At 56.3% G+C, this 18,135-nt stretch overlaps 1 protein-coding gene across 1 annotated transcript in view; it reads left to right on the top strand.

Moving 5' to 3' along the window:
* The window catches only part of COL5A1 (collagen type V alpha 1 chain), a 207,313-nt gene that overhangs the window by 166,198 nt on the left and 22,980 nt on the right, over positions 1 to 18,135 (top strand). Inside the window, 21 exon segments of the mRNA XM_033238619.1 lie at positions 2,158 to 2,265; positions 3,232 to 3,259; positions 3,262 to 3,284; positions 4,278 to 4,331; positions 4,429 to 4,536; positions 5,386 to 5,439; positions 5,541 to 5,648; positions 6,908 to 6,961; positions 7,748 to 7,855; positions 8,527 to 8,580; positions 8,884 to 8,937; positions 9,972 to 10,025; positions 10,660 to 10,713; positions 11,534 to 11,641; positions 11,727 to 11,780; positions 11,879 to 11,932; positions 12,999 to 13,106; positions 14,995 to 15,048; positions 15,851 to 15,886; positions 16,275 to 16,328; positions 17,765 to 18,020. Coding sequence (XP_033094510.1) covers positions 2,158 to 2,265; positions 3,232 to 3,259; positions 3,262 to 3,284; positions 4,278 to 4,331; positions 4,429 to 4,536; positions 5,386 to 5,439; positions 5,541 to 5,648; positions 6,908 to 6,961; positions 7,748 to 7,855; positions 8,527 to 8,580; positions 8,884 to 8,937; positions 9,972 to 10,025; positions 10,660 to 10,713; positions 11,534 to 11,641; positions 11,727 to 11,780; positions 11,879 to 11,932; positions 12,999 to 13,106; positions 14,995 to 15,048; positions 15,851 to 15,886; positions 16,275 to 16,328; positions 17,765 to 18,020 — 1,585 coding nt within the window.

The raw sequence follows: 18,135 nt of genomic DNA, 5'->3' as shown, positions 1-18,135 counted from the left end.
TAACCCACAAAATACCACTTACCGTCCAGAAGTGGTCCACCCTGACCCGTGTTTGACTTCTGCCGCACAATTTTGCGATGTCCCCTACCCCTGCATTCAATCAGCTATGGAGACCCATTTAATCTCAGCTCCTCCTTCCCAGTACAGACGGTCGGAGTGAGCTTGAGTTCACTGGGGCAATCAGCAGATATCCGTGCAGACCATCTCAAATTGAGTCAGGTCTGAGTGCTGATTGTTAGAAAGCTGTTTTCTTTCTCTTTTTTTTTTGAGATGGAGTCTCGCTCTGTTGCCCAGGCTGGAGTGCAGTGGCACGATCTCGGCTCACTGCAACCTCCGCCTCCTGGGTTCAAGCGATTCTCCTGCCTCTCAGCCTTCCCAGTAGCTGGGATTACAGATGTGCGCTACCACACCCGGCTAATTTTTGTATTTTTAGTAGAGACAGGGTTTCGCCATCTTGGCCAGGCTGGTCTTGAACTCCTGACCTCAGGTGATCTACCCACCTCAGCCTCCCAAGGTGCTGGGATTACAGGCGTGAACCACTGCGCCCAGCCAGAAAGCTGCGATTTTCTTGTACATTTCACTCTCAGTGGCTCGTGGGTGGCAGGAACAGCCTACGTTCCCTGGGCAGGAACTTCCCTGGAAACCACATTGGAAACATCTGGGCCATTGAGAATCTGTTTAATATGTTATTGGCAATTTTGGTGATTTCTATCATTTCCAGTGAGGCACCCAGGACATGGATCCAGCTGGATTCTGTGCCAGAACACTGAAGCCAACTGGGCAGTCAGTGCGTAGAGTGCGCACAAAGTCAGTTGGAAATGGCTCGGTTCACGGTTTCAAGAGAGTAAATATTTAAGCAGAAACCTTGCAAGAGTTGCTCTATCCAGGGAGAAGCTTGTTATCCTCCCAGAATAGCTCCAGAGGGAAGGAAAGGCCAAGCAAAGGTCGGACATCTCCGAGAACTCCCGACCTGACTGGGAATGTAGGACGGGAACTTCCACAAAAACCCCACACGTGGTCTTTGCATTCTCTGGCTTAAGTAGGGTAGAAATTTCTATGAATAGGAGCTAAGTTTGAGGAGCAGGATGTGCATTGTGGAGGGAGGAAATGGTAAGACGAAATAGTGATGGATGACTAAATCCCAGCTACATTTAGACCAGAACATTGCACGTACATTCCCTCTTCCATGTTTCCCTTCCCGACGTGCACACTCTCCTCCTGTGTATCTGTCGGAAGACAGGGATTCCTGTCTGGAGTGAGAAAATATAGGCTGCTCACCGAGTGATGTGATGGCTGGTAAAACCGAACAAAGCAAGAACTTAAGAAGGATCATTTGAGATTACCAAGCAGGCAGTTAGGAGGAAAATGCAGTTACAAGGACAGGAAAAATAGGGTGTGCGTATGCATGCAAGCATGTCCTGTGTGTGTACGTGTGCGTGCACACTCATATATGCATGCCCATAGCTGTTGGTGTGCTTGTTTGTGTGTATGTCCTTGTGTGTGCATGCATGTCCTTGTGTGTACATGTCGGTGCATGTTCGTGTGTGTGCACGTGCATGTGAGTATGCTTGTTTTGTGCACATGTTTGTGTGTGCATACATGTATATATGTATATACACAGGCATATTTGCGTGTGTGCATATATGTACATGTTGGTGTATGCTTGTATGTCTTCATGTGTGTGCATGCACATCCTTTTGCGTGTGTGCAGGGAGAGTGCAGAGAGTATAAAGAATCAGAAAGTTGGTGGAAGGCTGGAGCTCAGGCTATCCCGGTCACTGGGCTTGGCTCCGAGTCACTAGCTTAGACGATCCACATATAGGCTCATTTTGTTTGAGCCTGAATTCAGGCTGGCTGGGTTTGGATCCTGTCTCTACTGCTCACTAACGGTGCCTCAGTTTCCCCATCTGTGAAAGAGCAGCCTTTCATGGGATGAGTGTGGATTAATTGAAGCGATGCACCAGAAGTTCACGGTCCGGGGGCGGGCTCAGGGTCGGCCCTCAGTGGCCCTGGCTGAAATCCATTAGGACTGTGGGGACAGTCAACCCTCACCAACTCCCACTCCCTGCCACGGGTCCCTCTCTTGGGTAATGAGCTGGTGGGGGGATGTTCCCAGGTTGGAACCACATTTGACCTGAGATCTTCTGTATTCTCTAGGGTGAGAAAGGCCCACAAGGCCCAGCTGGCCGAGACGGTCTCCAGGGTCCTGTGGGGCTCCCGGGTCCAGCTGGCCCTGTGGGTCCCCCTGGAGAAGACGGAGATAAGGTAAGGCGAATCCAGAGTGACCCATGGCTGGGCCTGGCTGGGCAGGCGGGGGCGAGGGAGGGTGGCGAATTTAAAGGATAGGATGCCAGTGGGTAGAGCGGCTCAGCTGGTGGAGTGATACCGCACCCACCCCGCAGCCCTGGCGTTAGAGGATAATGTCCCAGCAGCCCACAGATAAATGGTAATACCCGCAGTCCCCGGCATGCTTGAGGGACTTAGAAACCACCTCCTCCTGTGTCATTTTGAGGTTGCCCATGACATTTGCTGTGAGTAGCCAGAGCAGAGAAAAATCTTCCCGGTCCCCCCCGAATCATTTCCAATTCTGAAGCTGCAGAGCCCGGTTTAATGAGGTTTTGCTCAATATCTATTTTTAAATGTCTCCACTTGAATTATCCAGGCTCCCGTTCATTAAGAATGTGCTTTATAATTCTCAAATGATGACTGCAGGAGCTTGTATTTTATCCTTCATTTAATGCAGACAGTGAAATTTTGCTCTGCTGTAACTTTCTATTTATGACCCCTCTCGGGAACATTTCCGACTTGGTCACCTCTGCATGGATGATGCCTTACATCTCTGGGCAGGAGACAGCCTTGCACCAACAGGAACAACAGAGAGGATTTTAATAACTTCTTTGGCAACACAGTAATTGAGTTGTCTGTTATTATGTTGTCATGGCAGCGGCCCAATTTGAAAAACAGAGTAAATATTTTCAGTATGACTTTTCCCACATTTTCAGGTCTACTAAAAGCCCGTCTAGCATCAGATCAAGACCTCATCCCTTTTAGCCCGTGTATGAAAAAGGAAATCAAGCTAATATATGGAAACATTTATGCGTAGGAAAATTACAGGGCCACCTGGAAAGGACACTGTTCTTAATCTCCAAGAAAAATTCATTATGGGGAACAGAAAAGGTCCAAACGGTTGTCAAGCTGTCTAACAGAATCCCACACACCTTCTTCCCCTAGGGAGAGATCGGGGAGCCAGGGCAGAAAGGAGCAAAGGGGACAAAGGAGAGCAGGTAAGAGTTGGCGCGGGGGGCGCGGCGGCCCCCAGGTCCCCAGGGGCCTCATCACAGGCTGTAGGCCGTGTGCCATGCACGTTCTCTTCCAGCATTGCTGATGACTGGCAGGACATGCTGTGAAAACCTCCCGTGCATGTGTGTTCCAACAACATCTGTGTGTGCACACGCATGCATATCTGGGAGTGAGTTTCTCTGTGTTACAATGAACAGGATGCATCCTCCGGTTTTGTGAAATTAAACACATCAAGCGTTTCTGTCCTTGAGGGTTTGGGTTTTGCAGACACACCCATTGCCCTCTGAGGTGAGGGAACCAGACTGCTGCGGCACAGGCAGCACCATTGACCAAATGCCTGTTCATTTTTCCCCTTTTTGTTTCTTCATCTGTTCAGAAATCCTACTGTGTTCTTGCAAAAGCCCCATCACTCTGCTACCAGCTCCCACCCGATGGGTGAAATGTCTCCTCTCCTGTACAGCCAGGCCTTTCCCCCAGTCTGTTGATTCCTAGTCAAGCAGGATCCGTGCTCCTGGGAGGCCTGCCGCAGGGGCTGTGTCCTTCCAGCCGTGGGTTGGGCTACCGGGGCCAAGGGCACTGTGCCCTCCTTGCTTGCCTCCTTCCTGTGGTCCCATGCCAGAGGTCTCTTGAGGATGGCACAGCAGGGGACATGGTGCTGGGACCCTCACTGTTGAAGGGGACCTCACGTGCCCGTGTTGTGGGTGCATGGTGGGAGCTGAGATGATGCATGGTGCTCTCGAGAGACGTTGGGGGCAGCTCTTTGCCATCCAGAAATGGGCTCGGGGTGGAACCAAGGTCCTCATCTACCTCCCAGAGGCTGCGGCAGGCTTGCACCACGGTGCAAGGAACGACGCAGGTGGAGACCGAACTGATGATGTTGGATGCATCCGTCCCTGGGCTCAGGATGTGGTCTACCCCTCCCTCAGCCTTATCCACAATCCCGGAAGCCACCCATGTCTCTGTCTTGTTCCCCACAGGGTCCTCCTGGGCCTACAGGTCCTCAAGGCCCCATCGGACAGCCGGGTCCCTCTGTAAGTATCCACGGTCAATGACCTTCGGAAAGCCCCGTGCCCCCTGGAGCTGCTGGGGTGCCAGCATCCTCACCTGTGGCTGGTTATTCCCCTGCAGGGAGCTGACGGCGAGCCAGGGCCTCGGGGCCAGCAGGGCCTTTTTGGGCAGAAAGGTGATGAAGGTCCCAGAGGCTTCCCTGGACCCCCCGGGCCAGTGGGGCTGCAGGTAACTGCGGGGTTCTCAGCACGCCGGTCTCCGCTTCTGACGTCCCCTGTGTCTTCCCTGTGCTCTCCCCTCTTGTCTTTTTAAGAATGGAAAACTAAGGCCAGGCTGCAGGGGGCCTCCCGGGCCTCCTCATTCCAACTGGAAGCGTTGTAGCTTCCCAGAACTCCAGGCCTGCCTGCATTTACCGCTCTTCAACAGTCTCATTTATGTCTGTGCTCACTGTGGAAACTGACGATTCGTAAGAAACACAGCAAGAATGACTTCTAAATGCACCCCCTAGAGATGACAGCGATAACCATTTGGGCACGTTTCATTGCCATGCCTTTTAAATGTGTGTATTCTCATACACAGAGGCACATATGTAATCGTATTTGGTCTCTGAAAAATGAATCATGTCGTAAGTCAGAGAGAAAGTTTGTACCCAGCTTTCCCCATTTCCCATCCTTCATTCCCAAGTTATGTTATGAGTGTGTTGAACGTCATTACCCATGACTTTCTATTTATTTGGAAAACATGATTTTTAGTCACTGCACGGTAAGTCAGCATCTGGCGGTGACATAATTTACCCAGGCGTCCCCTGCTGCTGGCTCCTTAGGCTTTATTGTTTTATGGGATCCTGCCACAATCACCTTTGTCGTAAATCTTTGCGATCTCTCTGCTTGTTTCCTCGGGCTGATTCTGAGACTGGGAACCCCAGGACGTCCTCATGGGTAGCCATGCACAGAGAAGCACCTTCCCGGGACTTCCGACGCTCAGTGGTGCTGTGTGGGTGGAGGTCATGAAAGTCGTGTGTGTGTCTGACATACACATGACAGAACAGTGCTTGACTGGGGAGTTTCCTGTTCTCAGGGTTTGCCAGGACCTCCGGGTGAGAAGGGTGAGACAGGAGACGTGGGCCAGATGGTAAGTGTGCCTGAGACTCCAACGCCTTGCCGTACTGGCGGCTCAGTTTTGGGGAAACATTTGCGTTTCCTCTGGGCTCAGTGGTCTCTCCCCTTTCCTAGGGCCCCCCAGGTCCCCCTGGCCCCCGAGGACCCTCTGGAGCTCCAGGTGCTGATGGCCCACAAGGTCCCCCAGGTGGAATAGGAAACCCTGGTGCAGTGGGAGAGAAGGTGAGGCTTGTGCCTGCTCTGGTGGCAGATTTGTGGTTGTTTGAGGTGTGTATGTGTGTGTGTATGTGTACATGCGTGCTTGTGGGGGTACATGCGTGTGTGTACCTCTCTGTGTGTACACAGAGATGAGATGTACTCATCTCTATGGGCATGGCTGGGTCATTCCTATGAAAGGCATTTTGAAATGTAGGCAAATACTTGTGAAATGGAACTGGGAACTCTGACTGTCCATTCGTGACAGCCTTTTGCAGAATTTCCAGACAACGCTCCACCAGCAAAGCCCCTGCCTCCTTCTCCAAGGTTCAGCTCTGGTGGAGACGATCTGTTCCTTAAAGAACTGGTGTTTCTAAGCTTGCAGTTTCCATTTCAGCCGAATTATTTTCTCAAATGGGTCCTCTCCATTTGATCTGATTGGTTTTGGAACCCAGACTCCATGAGCATGATGGACCCGTGTGTGTGTGCATGCCTGTGTGTGTGAGTTCATGTGTGCACACAGGTACATGTGTGTGTGCCTGCATGCTGGGCAGGACGGCGCTGAGCTGTGACTCCACATCCTTGTTCCTGCATTTGCCTGACTGCAAAAGCACCTCTCCCAGTTCCCCCTGGACAAGAGGGAAGACACAGTGTGCATCCATGCACTCGAGCCTCCTGTGCACGGTTTCCAGAGCTTTCTTTCTGACATCAGTCAGGCCATTAAATTGGAAGATGCCTTCCACCACTGCTCATTTTTTATGATACAGAAATTAAAGAGAAATATGCCCTGCTGAGACCACAGGGTGATGGTGTGTGGCTTCTGTGCAGAGAGGTGGTGTTTGCCTTGGTGTCTCTGCCGTAGGGCACGTGTTTCTGTTCACCTGCTGCTACTGTGGGTGCCCCCTTCCCTGCGCCCCTGTGGTCTGTGTCCCTGAGGACTGCGTGCCTGTCCTCCTGCCTCGGCCCTGGCCATCCCCCACCTGGAGTGCCGTCCTAGCCACTTACCAGCTTCTCATAGTTGCCCTCCACAACCCTTGGAGCAGTGCTCCGGGAAAGCCTTCACAGCCAGTGTGCTTGCAACCTGGACACTCTGCCCTGTATCCATCATGTGTCTGCCATATTCCTCATGCACCTCCAATTCCGGGAGTGTCTGGGGATAGCAACCACTGCCCCAGGAACTGCTGGGTCCTGGGTGCCCAGGGGCAGGCAGGCAGCAGGCAGGATTTGGCAAATGCTTGAAACCATAGCACTCACCGCTGCCGTAACCACATGCACTATCTCCCTAGGGCGAGCCCGGCGAAGCAGGCGAGCCTGGCCTTCCAGGAGAAGGCGGCCCCCCGGTAAGTGAGCGGGCACTGCAGGAGGGGTGGGATACGACCGAGCAGGTGTGTGGATGGGGTGCTGGGTTGGAGGCTCTGGCTCTGCCTTAGCTTTTCCATCTGTGAAATGGGAGTTGTAACCCCTCTTGTTTCATGGAATTACCGTGAACAAGGTGTACGATGTGGGAGTGAGCGTGTGCACGCAGACTTAGCAATAACTACCTGTGTCCAGTCACCTGCAGGGACTCTGTCCTCTGTAGTGTTTGCTCCTGGCCCCTTCGTGGGCTCCCATAAGTGTGAGGGTGTCTGTTGTCACCTCGTTCCCCCGGACCACGAGGGCCAGACTAGGAATATCCAGGCTTCTCAGGCCGGATGAGTGTTCACTGTGAAGCCAGCCCAAAGGTGGCTTTCAGGCCCAGGACCAGCTGGGTGGACTCAGGTCTCCTGGTTCTAGCTGCTCCCTCCCCATGAGATCCATGGAGTCCGTGGACACCGCTTGTGGTCTTCACTGACTGACGTCTGGTCCAGGAGTCGGTCCCTCCCACCTAGAGCTGAATCTCAGCCTTTGAGGGCTCCCAGAAAGTGAAGGCTCCTCAGGCCCCCCTCAGGGTACACACAGGAGCTGACTCTGCCCAGGGCTGGGGGAGCAACCTGGCAGCCGGTCCCCTGCAGGGCTCAGCAGATACTTGGAAAGGCTGGTCTGAATGGGGTGAGAACCGGGGAGACCCACCGTAAACCGGCACCTGCCCTGCTCTGGGCGGCGAGGTGGTTGGCTCTGAGAACTTGACCCTGGTGTCTCTCCTCCAGGGACCCAAAGGAGAAAGGGGAGAGAAGGGCGAGTCGGGCCCTTCGGGTGCTGCTGGACCCCCTGGACCCAAAGGCCCTCCCGGAGATGATGGTCCCAAAGGCAGCCCTGTGAGTATGCCGGTCACGCCTCAGGGACCCTGCAGTAGGAGTGGGGCTCTGCACTGGGATCCTTCTGGCTCATTGGCTGTGCACCCTGCTCCGAGAGCAGCTTCAAGACCATTCCACGTCTTGGCTAATTTTTCTAGACACTAGAGGTTTTCATACCAGCTACTGAACCAAAATAGCAGAGATGAGACAGAGGGCGTGGACTGGAGGAGGAAGCCCTGAGTGGTTCTTCTCTATGGGCCAGACAGCCAGCTGAGATGTACGAGTGACAGCTGGGCTTTGGGAAGATGCCCCTGCCCTTGGCCGGCCCTGATTTTGCATCAGAGGGGCTTTGGAGAGGCACATTCCAGAAGTCTAAAGGTCCAGGTTCTACTTGCAGCCTGGAGCTCCCAGGAATGGACCTATGAGTGGAATGCCTTGCCCTTGCTTGGCTCTGGAAAGCAAGAGACAGCTGACCTGTGCCATGCCCCCTGGCTGGGCTTGCTGGCTCCGGGACATGCTGCACATGGGAGGGTTTCTGTGTCATAAAGTGCGCTGGGGTGTTGGAATTGCTGGAATGTCCTAGGAGCTGGACGGTGGCGGGTGGCCGTCTTGAGGCAGCAACGTGATTGGCCACATGTGGTCTCAGTCAGGTTGCTGATGGCCTTGGCTGCCTCTTTCTTTCTTGTTTTCAGGGTCCAGTGGGTTTTCCTGGAGATCCCGGTCCCCCTGGAGAGCCTGGCCCCGCGGTAGGTGCACAAGAGGGCAAAGCCACTAGATCCCCACAACGCTGGCCTGCCTCTGCCAGCCCCATGTCCCCTCTTTCTGGTTGTTCTTTGTGATGAACTCTCACTGGGGCAGGCAGTGTCCCAAAATGCACTCATGTTCTGGTGATCAGAGCAAGAAGACGCCTTTGACCCCACTGAGCATGCTCTGTGCTGCACCAGGATGGATTTGGGTTTTGGGAAGGGACTGGAGATGCACTGGGAGCTGGTGCATGAACTCAGGATGCCATCTGGGGGTCAGCAAGGAGCTCGCGTTTGTTCCCACAGGGTCAAGATGGTCCCCCTGGTGACAAAGGAGACGATGGTGAACCCGGGCAGACGGTGAGTCCACAGTCTGGGCTGGCTTCCTGGTGGAGGTGTCAGTGTATTCTTGGGACTTTGCAACTTGCTTGGCTCACGTCTGGGAAAAACTCCAACCTAGTTAATATTGACTCACTTACAATATTGATTCCCTTATGATATTGCTTTCCTTATGATATTGATTCCCTTACGGTATTGATTCTGGACAATGACAGGGCTCATGAACTCCCTCTGAGATGTATGTGCCATCTCAGCAGCACGTTTGCAGGCAGCCCCAGGGCTTCCACAACCCGCCACGGGCTTGCACAGGAACGTCAGATCTTACCCACAGCTCTGCCTAGCAGGGCCGGTGCCTCTCCTCACCGGGCCCTTCCTGCCTTACTTTGACTGAGATCACACTGGACATTGCATCTGACGCTTGGCGTTGAGTGTTTTAAACACTGCTTCAAGCCCGGATGGTCTCTCTGGGATGGATCGACCCCCATGGGCCCTGGGCAGGACTGGGCCTGGAGGTGGCCCCTGAGGCTTTGCAGGTGCCCTTGCTCCACCTTGCACCCAGCCTGGCCAAGCGCAGGGGACTGCGGACCTGAGGGCAAAGGCCATGTCACCGAGTTGAGAGAAGTGTCCACTCAGAGAAGGCGTTAGGGATCAAGCCCCGGGCTGGATTTCCCCAACTGATGCCCCCGTTCCACCACTTCCCGGCCTGTGTCCTGGGACGATTCTTGTCCCCACTTCCATGAAAGGGGATGTCAGTGCCTTGTCCCTGCCCAGGTTGTGGCGAGGGCTGAACCAGTCATTGTGTATCAAGAGTCAGTACTGTGAGTGGGAAAGTTCTCTTCCAAAATGCAGAAAACCCGTGGGATGGGAGTCAGGGTTCCTTACGCTGTCACAGCCCGGTGCCACGCTCTCCTAACAGCCTCTGTGGTTGCCCCAAAAGAAGAGAGAGGCAGCTGCAGGACGGCTGAGGAGAGAGTAGACTGAAATCTCCGTGTGTTTTGCCTTAACTGAGTCTAACAGACCCCAGTTCCTGACACTGTTCTTTCTCCCAATACCAGGGATCCCCCGGCCCTACTGGTGAACCAGGTCCATCTGGGCCTCCAGGAAAAAGGGTAAATAATTCTGCAAGCACATCCTCGCCGTCAGCTCCCTGCCTGAAGCACCCTCACTCCTTCCCGTCACCTTTTGCCTGGGCCCTGGGTGCTCCGAGCCGCACTGATGTGGAAGGGCCGGGTATGGCGTGTTCTCCACTTAGCCTCCACCGTATCACAAAATCACAGGCCTGCCCGGCGGACGCAGCTGCTCCTTTTAGGACAGGCCGGCTGCCGACACTGTCAGTGGTATTCATTGTGGGAGAAAGACTCCCGCAAAGCTGCAAAAGTCCTTTTCCCCTAGCTCAGGTTTTACTGAAAAGCCAGAGCAAATGAGAAGGCATCCTTTGCAGATTGAATAGCCCAGCCACTTGCTGGTGGTGTAGTAAACAGCTGCCTGGTGCACCCAGGACGGAGGCCACACGGAACTCGAGGCGTGCACCGCGCCTCCCCATGTGGCCTGAGAGGCCTTTACCTGGGACTGGAGTCCGTAGGACTCATGCTGAGGACCCGTGTCCCTGTGGGTGGCCCAGAAGCAGCCTCCATGACCCTGCACCCCTGCCCTGCAGCCTGGCACACCCTGAGCGCCTGCACCTGAGCTCGTCCCCCCGCCACTGCAGGACACACTCACCACCTGTTGTTCTTGTTGTTTCAGGGTCCCCCAGGCCCCGCAGGCCCCGAAGGCAGACAGGGAGAGAAAGGGGCCAAGGTAACGTGTTTTGGGGCCAGGCCATGACTGCATGGACCTCCCCTAAGGGAGCCCAGTGGGCGGGGAGTGAATAAGCGTGTGGGCAGAGAAGGCCACGGAGGCCAAGAGTGGCCGCCCCAGAGCCACCTGGCTCATGGCCTACCTGGGGAGGAGACCTGGTTCTCTCTCAAGGAGGCAGCCAAGTGCTGGCCACAAGACTGGGGCCATCTGTCCTGCCCGCCTGAGGGAGGAGGCGGGTGGTGGGTACGGGATTCAGGGAGCCCAGTGCTGAGTAGTTCTGTCCCCGGGAGCCCTGCGACCTCATGCTTGCTCTTTGAGCCAGCCACACCTCAGCTGCCTACCTCTAAAGTGGACCGTGTCCGATGGTGACCATGTCTGCTTCGGGGCCGGTGGAGAAGATGGGATGCCATCACCCATGCAGTTGGGTTGGGACCTGGCCTGGAGCACACGGGAGGTTGTTCCGTTGGCAAGGTTTGGGGGCCTGGCCTGGTGCTGTCTGCCTCCCTCCTGGAGGCGCCTGTTGTTAAGTGAAACGGGAGGTTTTGCGGTTCCATCCCTGCTCGGACAATGGTGCTGTGACCCCCGGGCTGTGGTTGGCACTGTCTGCGTAGACTGGGGATCCCTGTTGGCCGGGGAAATGTTGGGATGGAGACTTGGCCAGGGCAGCTTCCACAGAGAATGTGGAAAATTAGGGCAACCCTGGATATGGGGTCCCCTGGGGCTCTCCCAGAGGTGCCCAGGGTTTCCAAGCAGTGGTCCTGGGCCAGGGTGCCTGGAGCCTCAAGTTCCAGACCTCATTCTGCCCTCCGCCACCCTGCAGGGAGAAGCCGGCTTGGAAGGCCCTCCTGGGAAGACTGGCCCCATCGGCCCCCAGGGGGCCCCTGGGAAGCCCGGACCCGATGGCCTTCGCGGGATCCCTGGCCCTGTGGTGAGTAGGCTGTGAGGGGCGGAGGGGTTGCCAGGTGGAGGGACGGGCGACCCAGCAATTCATGCGGAGTGTCTCTGTGTTTCAGGGTGAACAAGGTCTCCCAGGATCCCCAGGCCCGGATGGTCCCCCCGGCCCCATGGTGAGTGACATTCCCCATGGTGAGGGTAGGGGGTGTGGTGAGTTTGCCGCCCGAAACCCCTGGGATGGGGACTCTGATCCCTCTGCCTCCTCCCACAGGGTCCCCCAGGACTTCCCGGCCTCAAAGGAGATTCTGGTCCCAAAGGCGAAAAGGTAAGAGGAACCTCCCTGCCCCGGCAGTTGTGACTCGGGACCTTTAAATTTGTAACCCTGGGTCTCAAACTCAACAAGCTCTTGCTCCGTCACCCGAATCTGTCAAGCACCTGCTGCAAGCTGGTGGTGGGGACCCTGAGAGGTGACAAAACAAAGGAAAATAGACACGCTGTGTTTGAGGCTTGGCCCCTGCCTTTGAGGGGTCCTGAGCAGTTCGGGAGATCCCAGAGGCCTCTGCGGTATTGATGGAAAACCTTCCGGCGAAGCACAGAGGGCCCCGGCTGATGGATGTGCAGGATCCCAGGTTGCTGCTCTCCCTGGGCTGGGCAGCCTCAGATCCTTCCCGTAGAGGTGTGGGGACATTTCTGCAGTGGGAGCAAAGCCCTTTTATTTTTCCTAACTGCTGGGAGTTGTTTTCCACTTGCACTGACTTATTTACAAACCTAAAAGGTACTCAGGAGTGAGATGGTTGTATATGAAGCAGAAGGCAACAGGGCCTTCTCATTTCCACTCTGACGTCTGCCGCCACCGCCCCCAGCCCCAAGGCAGATGAGAGCTGGGGCTTCCTTGCGGGGCTTGCCACGGGTTCCTAGACGACAAACATAGACAGCGAATGTCATGGATTCTTCTTTTTTAAAAAACAACCCATGATTGTAATATCTGTCATACTCTGCATCTTTCTTTCCGTGTCAGTCGACAAACTTTGTTTTAGTTCCGTATAGGAGCAGGCGTTTGGATTTGCCTTAAGGAAATTGGCGAGTGTATACGAAGAGAAAGACAGAGATAAACATTACCGCTCAGGAAAACCCCTTTATGACTTTGGTCTGTCTCTGTGTCTGTGGCTCCCTGTCTGTTTTTAGACATGACTGTGGCCAGCGAAGGGCTGCCTTGGACCTGCCATTTCGTCACCTGGCCTCTCTGTTGAGCTTGTTCCCTTTCTAGGGGAGGCTGACCATGACGTAAAGATTCCTGTGCCATGGCTGTGCTGCATGCTTCCTGGCCCACCGTGGCCGAGCATGAGGCGTGGCTCCCTCAAATGCCCCTTCCCGTCTTCATTTTCCCACAGGGTCATCCAGGCCTGATCGGGCTCATCGGTCCTCCGGGTGAACAGGGTGAGAAGGGTGACCGCGGTCTCCCCGGCCCCCAGGGCTCCTCCGGTCCTAAGGGAGAACAGGTGCGTGAGATGGCGCTTCTTGCATGTGGGCTGTCGAGAAGCGTTTTAGATCCCTGGGGCAGGCACCCAGGGGACCCGAGGCCCATCAGAACCTGGAAGGACGTCCACATGTCAGTTGAGTCCGGTCATCCTGCTTGGCAGATGGGAACATTGAGGAGCTGGGCTCGCCCAGGTGCACAGGGAGCTGGGCAGAGCTGTCTCCCGGTCCCATGCCCTGACTGGCAGGCGGGGCTTCCTCCTCATGACCATGGTGGCCCCCAGAGCTGGAGGGACTGGGAAGTCAGGTCATTTTGCCTGGTTCCCAGCCCTGTGGAAGAGCCTGTCACCCACCACTTGCCCAGGAGGTCACTGGTGACAACCAGCCGTGTTTGCCGGTGCTGCGGGCAGAGTGGCTGTTCTGGCTCCTGCTTCCACCCTGCCCCCAGCTGCCCCCAAACTTCCCTGGAAGCCACTGTAGCTCATTGGAGTTTGCAGCCTCTGCAAACCATAGCCAAGGAAACCCCATGCAGGGAGCTTCACTCTGTCCTACACTCTGAGCGACTTGGAAGTGGCCTGGGGAGGATGACGTGTGCCATGGAGGCAGGAGAGGGGATGAGGTGACCTGCGGTGTCTCTGTCCTTCCCCCATGAGGGCCACGGGTCCTTATTCCCATGTGGGAATCTATCCGTCCCGAACAAGGTGTGACGGACACACACACGCACAGTACGCTGTGCCCGCCCGCGCCCATGCCTCATAGGATGCCGGGGACAGGGCAGGAGCAGGCAGAGCCCCTGTGGGCTGGGAGTAAGGTGGCATCTTTACCACAGGCTCCAGGAAGTTTGCAGGACATTGCCGAAGGGTGGAGCTCATTGCAAACCCTACATCGCTGGCCACTGTCCTCCATGCCATTGACCGTTTTCCTCAGCCGATGTCCCCAGGTCACAGCAGGGTCCTCAGAGGAATGCCGCCCAGGATGTGGTGGCGCAGTGACCCTGAAAATTACAGAGGCATCCAGGGTCCCCACGGCCAACAGGAAAACACCCCTGTGTCCACCTTGTTTGCTCCCCTGCCCTCACCCCGAACTGTGGTCTTGGCGGCATTGCTGATGAAGGTGTCGGGTTAGTGTGCAGGCTTGGGGAGTTGTGGGGTTCTTACAATGAGCCACAGCCCAAGTTCCTGCAGGGATAAGGTGAAGGGAGGGAAGCACTCCTTCCCCAGTGAAATATGGCCATCAGCCCTCCGCTACCCTTGCCTCCAGCTTCCGCCCGGAGAGAGCTCTGAGTGGAATCCGGGGCTGTGCGGGGAGGGGCTGCAGTGGCTCCAGCTGCTCAGGTGTCTGTGGCAAAGCTAGCCGAAGTTCTTCTGTGCCAGCAGCTCAGCCCCCGAGGGAGCCAGTGGGGAGAAGGGGTCTGAGCGGAGGTTCCGTGCTCCAAGGATACAGAAAGACATTTACAGGCTGGACAGGACAGTCAGCATGGATGGGACTCCCTGCCCAACCCCTCTGGGCTTAGTTCTAGTGGGGAGACCCACACCATGAGCAGGAAACAGAAGAGGGGCCCAAGCTGGGACTGTGATGGCAGGGCAATGGTTTCTGTATTTCCGATGGAACGTGAAAAGAGATGCTCAGCCCGAAGTCCTCAGTGGCCTGGGGGACGAGAGAGAGTTCCTGGCAGCCCAGCCAGGGGAGCAGTGCCAAGGGCTGGCAGCCTTAAGGTGGATGCTCAGGTCAATGGCTCCCCCGACATGCACAGCCCGGGATCGGAGAGCAGCCACAGGAGGCTGCTGAGGGGCCGACGGGGCACCGTGGGGAAGGGACGGGAGCCGAGGGGTGTGGCTGGGTGGCATGGTCGCAGCTCCGTGGCTCCACCTTGTCTGAAGGTGATAACCTGCATTTTCTGCTCCTTTTCAGGGTATCACTGGTCCTTCTGGCCCAATTGGGCCTCCTGGGCCCCCCGGTCTGCCGGTGTGTATCTGGGAGGGGTGTGGTCCTTCCTGGGAGGGCAGGGAGAGTGGGGGTAAGCCTTGGGGCCTCAGTGTGGGGCTGGAGAATTGTGGAAAAGTCACACAAGAAGCTAGAATTAGGGCCTCCAGGGTAGCTTTGCCCATTCACTCAACATTGGGGTCCCAGGAGACAGAAGAAAGGAAGTGGCGTTGCCTGGCGCTGGCTTCGGGTGGGGAAGACAGGGACGGGAAACGGTGGCCATTTCAGGGAACAAGGACACTTGTCTGTAGGTATCTGGCAGGAGCCCGGCCAGCCTGGCCCAGACAAGAGGAGTTAGCTCCCCTCCTCTGGCACTGCCTCCTGGGTCTCACATTGCTGGGAGACCCCGCATCCCCAGGACATCCCCACAGCTGCTGGGTCGCAGGTGCACACGGTCCCCGGGGCCCCCGCTGCGCTGAGGGCTGGCCCCTGCTGTGTGCTCTCAGAGAGGGCTGGGGGGTGCATTTCATCAGCCCCTTCTGAGCCAGGACACGCTCTTTTCCGCTGCCCCTCCCCTGGCTGTCTGAGCTGTGGTTTCCTAGCCAGGGTGGGTGGTAGGCCAGCTGGGGGCAGGTAGGACCACCCTGTGTCTCCACGAGGGGTGAGCACCAGCCAGGCCCCGACCCTCCTCCCACTGTCGCCAGGCAAATACAGGCGTAGACTCCTGAGGGGGATGCGGGAGGGAGAGGGGTGAGGGGCGAGACCAGGCTGGGCAGGACATGGAGCACGGTGGGGCTGGAGCTGAGACCCGGCTTGCTGACGCTCTGCCGTCGTCTCTCTGCAGGGTCCGCCTGGTCCAAAAGGTGCTAAGGGCTCCTCGGTAAGTGACACGCTGCCCCAGCCAGGCCACATGCCTGGAAGGTAGGGGAGGGCGGCGGGTCCCCTGGCACAGGAACAAACCACCCACACATCCATCCTAGCTCAGGCTCTGCTGCTCACAATCCTCCCGTCTTTCTGAACTGACCCCAGCACGGCAGACTGAGGCATGTGAGCTGCTCGCGCCCTGCCCTAGGAAGGGCTCCATCCCGCTCTGTCCTCATCTCAGGGATCCAGGAGGGTATGGGGGTCTCTGCCATTCTCTTCTCTCCTGTGGCTGTGAGGGCCACCTCCCCCACCCAGGTCTCCAGGGACCGTTCTAGAGCTGAAGGTGGATTCAAAGTCCCCTCATGCCTCTGTGACCAAGGGTCGACTCTTTTCTTTCTCCTCAGGGTCCGACTGGCCCGAAGGGTGAGGCAGGCCACCCAGGACCCCCAGGCCCCCCGGTAAGTAGCCCTTGAAGCCCAGGAAGCGGGGTGGGGGCTCTGGCTAGTTCCGAGGGACTCGAGAAAGCAACTGTGTGTGTGACTGCCCCCCGAGACTCATGAAGCCCGTGTGGCATGCCCGGGCCTTGTCCCTGGCGCACGGCAGGGGGAACGAGCCCCACAGGTCTGTCCACAGGAAGCTTACAGGCCAAATGGCCCTGGGAAGAACAGCTGGTCAGGAGAGAGAGGACACACGTGTGTGTGTGCTGTGTGTATGCATACATGTGAGTGCATGGTGTGTGAATGTGTGAACATGTATATGCGTGTATGTGACTGGGCATGTGTGTGTGCATGTCTGTATGTGTACATGCATCCTGTATGTGTGCCTGCATGTGTAATGTGTGTGTACATGGTCTGTATGTGCATGTGTGTACATGATGTGTGTATGGGCGTGCATGCGTATATGTGTGGGACACATGTATGTGTGTGCATGTGTGCTTGTGTATTTATGTGTGTGTGCATGTGTAGTGTATGTGCATGTATATATGTGTAGTGTGTGTATATTGTGTATGTGCATGCATGGCTGTGTGTATGTGTGCATGTGTGTGTGCATATGTATACGTGTGCATGCATGTCTGGGATATATGTGCATGTGTGTGTGTGTATAATGTGTGTGTCTGCATACATGTGTGTTGGGATGGGGAGCACTAGACTCGTGTATGTGTGTGCGTGCATGTGTGTGTGTTTATAGTGTGTGTGTATGCATACGTGTGTGTTGGGATGGGGGAACACTAGACTCGTGTATGTGTGTGTGCTTGTGTGTGTTTATAATGTGTGTGTGCATGCGTACGTGTGTGTTGGGATGGGGGAGCACTAGACAAGGCCCTAGAGGTGCAAGGTGAAGCCAGTTGGAACCAGGGCATGGCGAGAGCACTATCGAACACCCCCCTTTGGTTGTGTAGTCTCTTAACTCCCATCATCAACTTAGCTAGGGCTTCCTGGAAGTGAATGGCTCCTTGCATCAGGAGGCATGCATGTGGCCCCACTGTGTTCAGCCCCAGCTAGGGCTGCAGAGGCGAGAGCGGGGGGGACCTGGCCCCTTTCCTCAAGGCTTGGCCTTTCGTGTGGCTGAGGGCAGGATGGTAGATGCAAGCCCAAGGCTGCAAACTGTTAAGTTTCAGCTCTAGAGAGAAAAGGAAGCGGAGCTAGGGATGTGGCTTAGAGAAGAGAAGTGCTCCATGCTGGCAAGCACCTGGCAGTGGGGATGGGTGTGGAATGTTCCAGAGACCAGAGGAAAGGAAGAAAACAGTTCTAAGGTGGACAGATGTCCATGTAGCCCAGGTTGCCAGGCCCCAGGGAATCCTTGCAGATGTGGCCCCAGCTGTCCCTGCTCTGCTCGTATCCTGGGACCCATCCCAGCCTCAGTTACCCACCACTGCGCCTGTTCTGTCCCCCAGGGCCCCCCAGGAGAGGTCATCCAGCCCCTGCCAATCCAGGCGTCCAGGACGCGGCGGAACATCGACGCCAGCCAGCTGCTGGACGACGGGAATGGCGAGAACTACGTGGACTACGCGGATGGCATGGAAGAGATCTTTGGCTCTCTCAACTCCCTGAAGCTGGAGATCGAGCAGATGAAGCGGCCCCTGGGCACGCCGCAGAACCCCGCCCGCACCTGCAAGGACCTGCAGCTCTGCCACCCCGACTTCCCAGATGGTGAGGGCCCGGGGGGGCAGGGCTGGCCCCCCCAAAGTGGGCATGGACCTGCAGGACACACAGAGTGTGTCAAGGACAGCTCAGCCAGGCACAGCGGAAGGGACAGGATGGGCAG

Source organism: Trachypithecus francoisi, unplaced genomic scaffold (assembly GCF_009764315.1).
Source record: "Trachypithecus francoisi isolate TF-2019V2 unplaced genomic scaffold, Tfra_2.0 Lachesis_group16, whole genome shotgun sequence".
NCBI classification, from domain to species: Eukaryota; Metazoa; Chordata; class Mammalia; order Primates; family Cercopithecidae; genus Trachypithecus; species Trachypithecus francoisi.
This window is presented reverse-complemented; position numbering and strand designations above follow the sequence as displayed.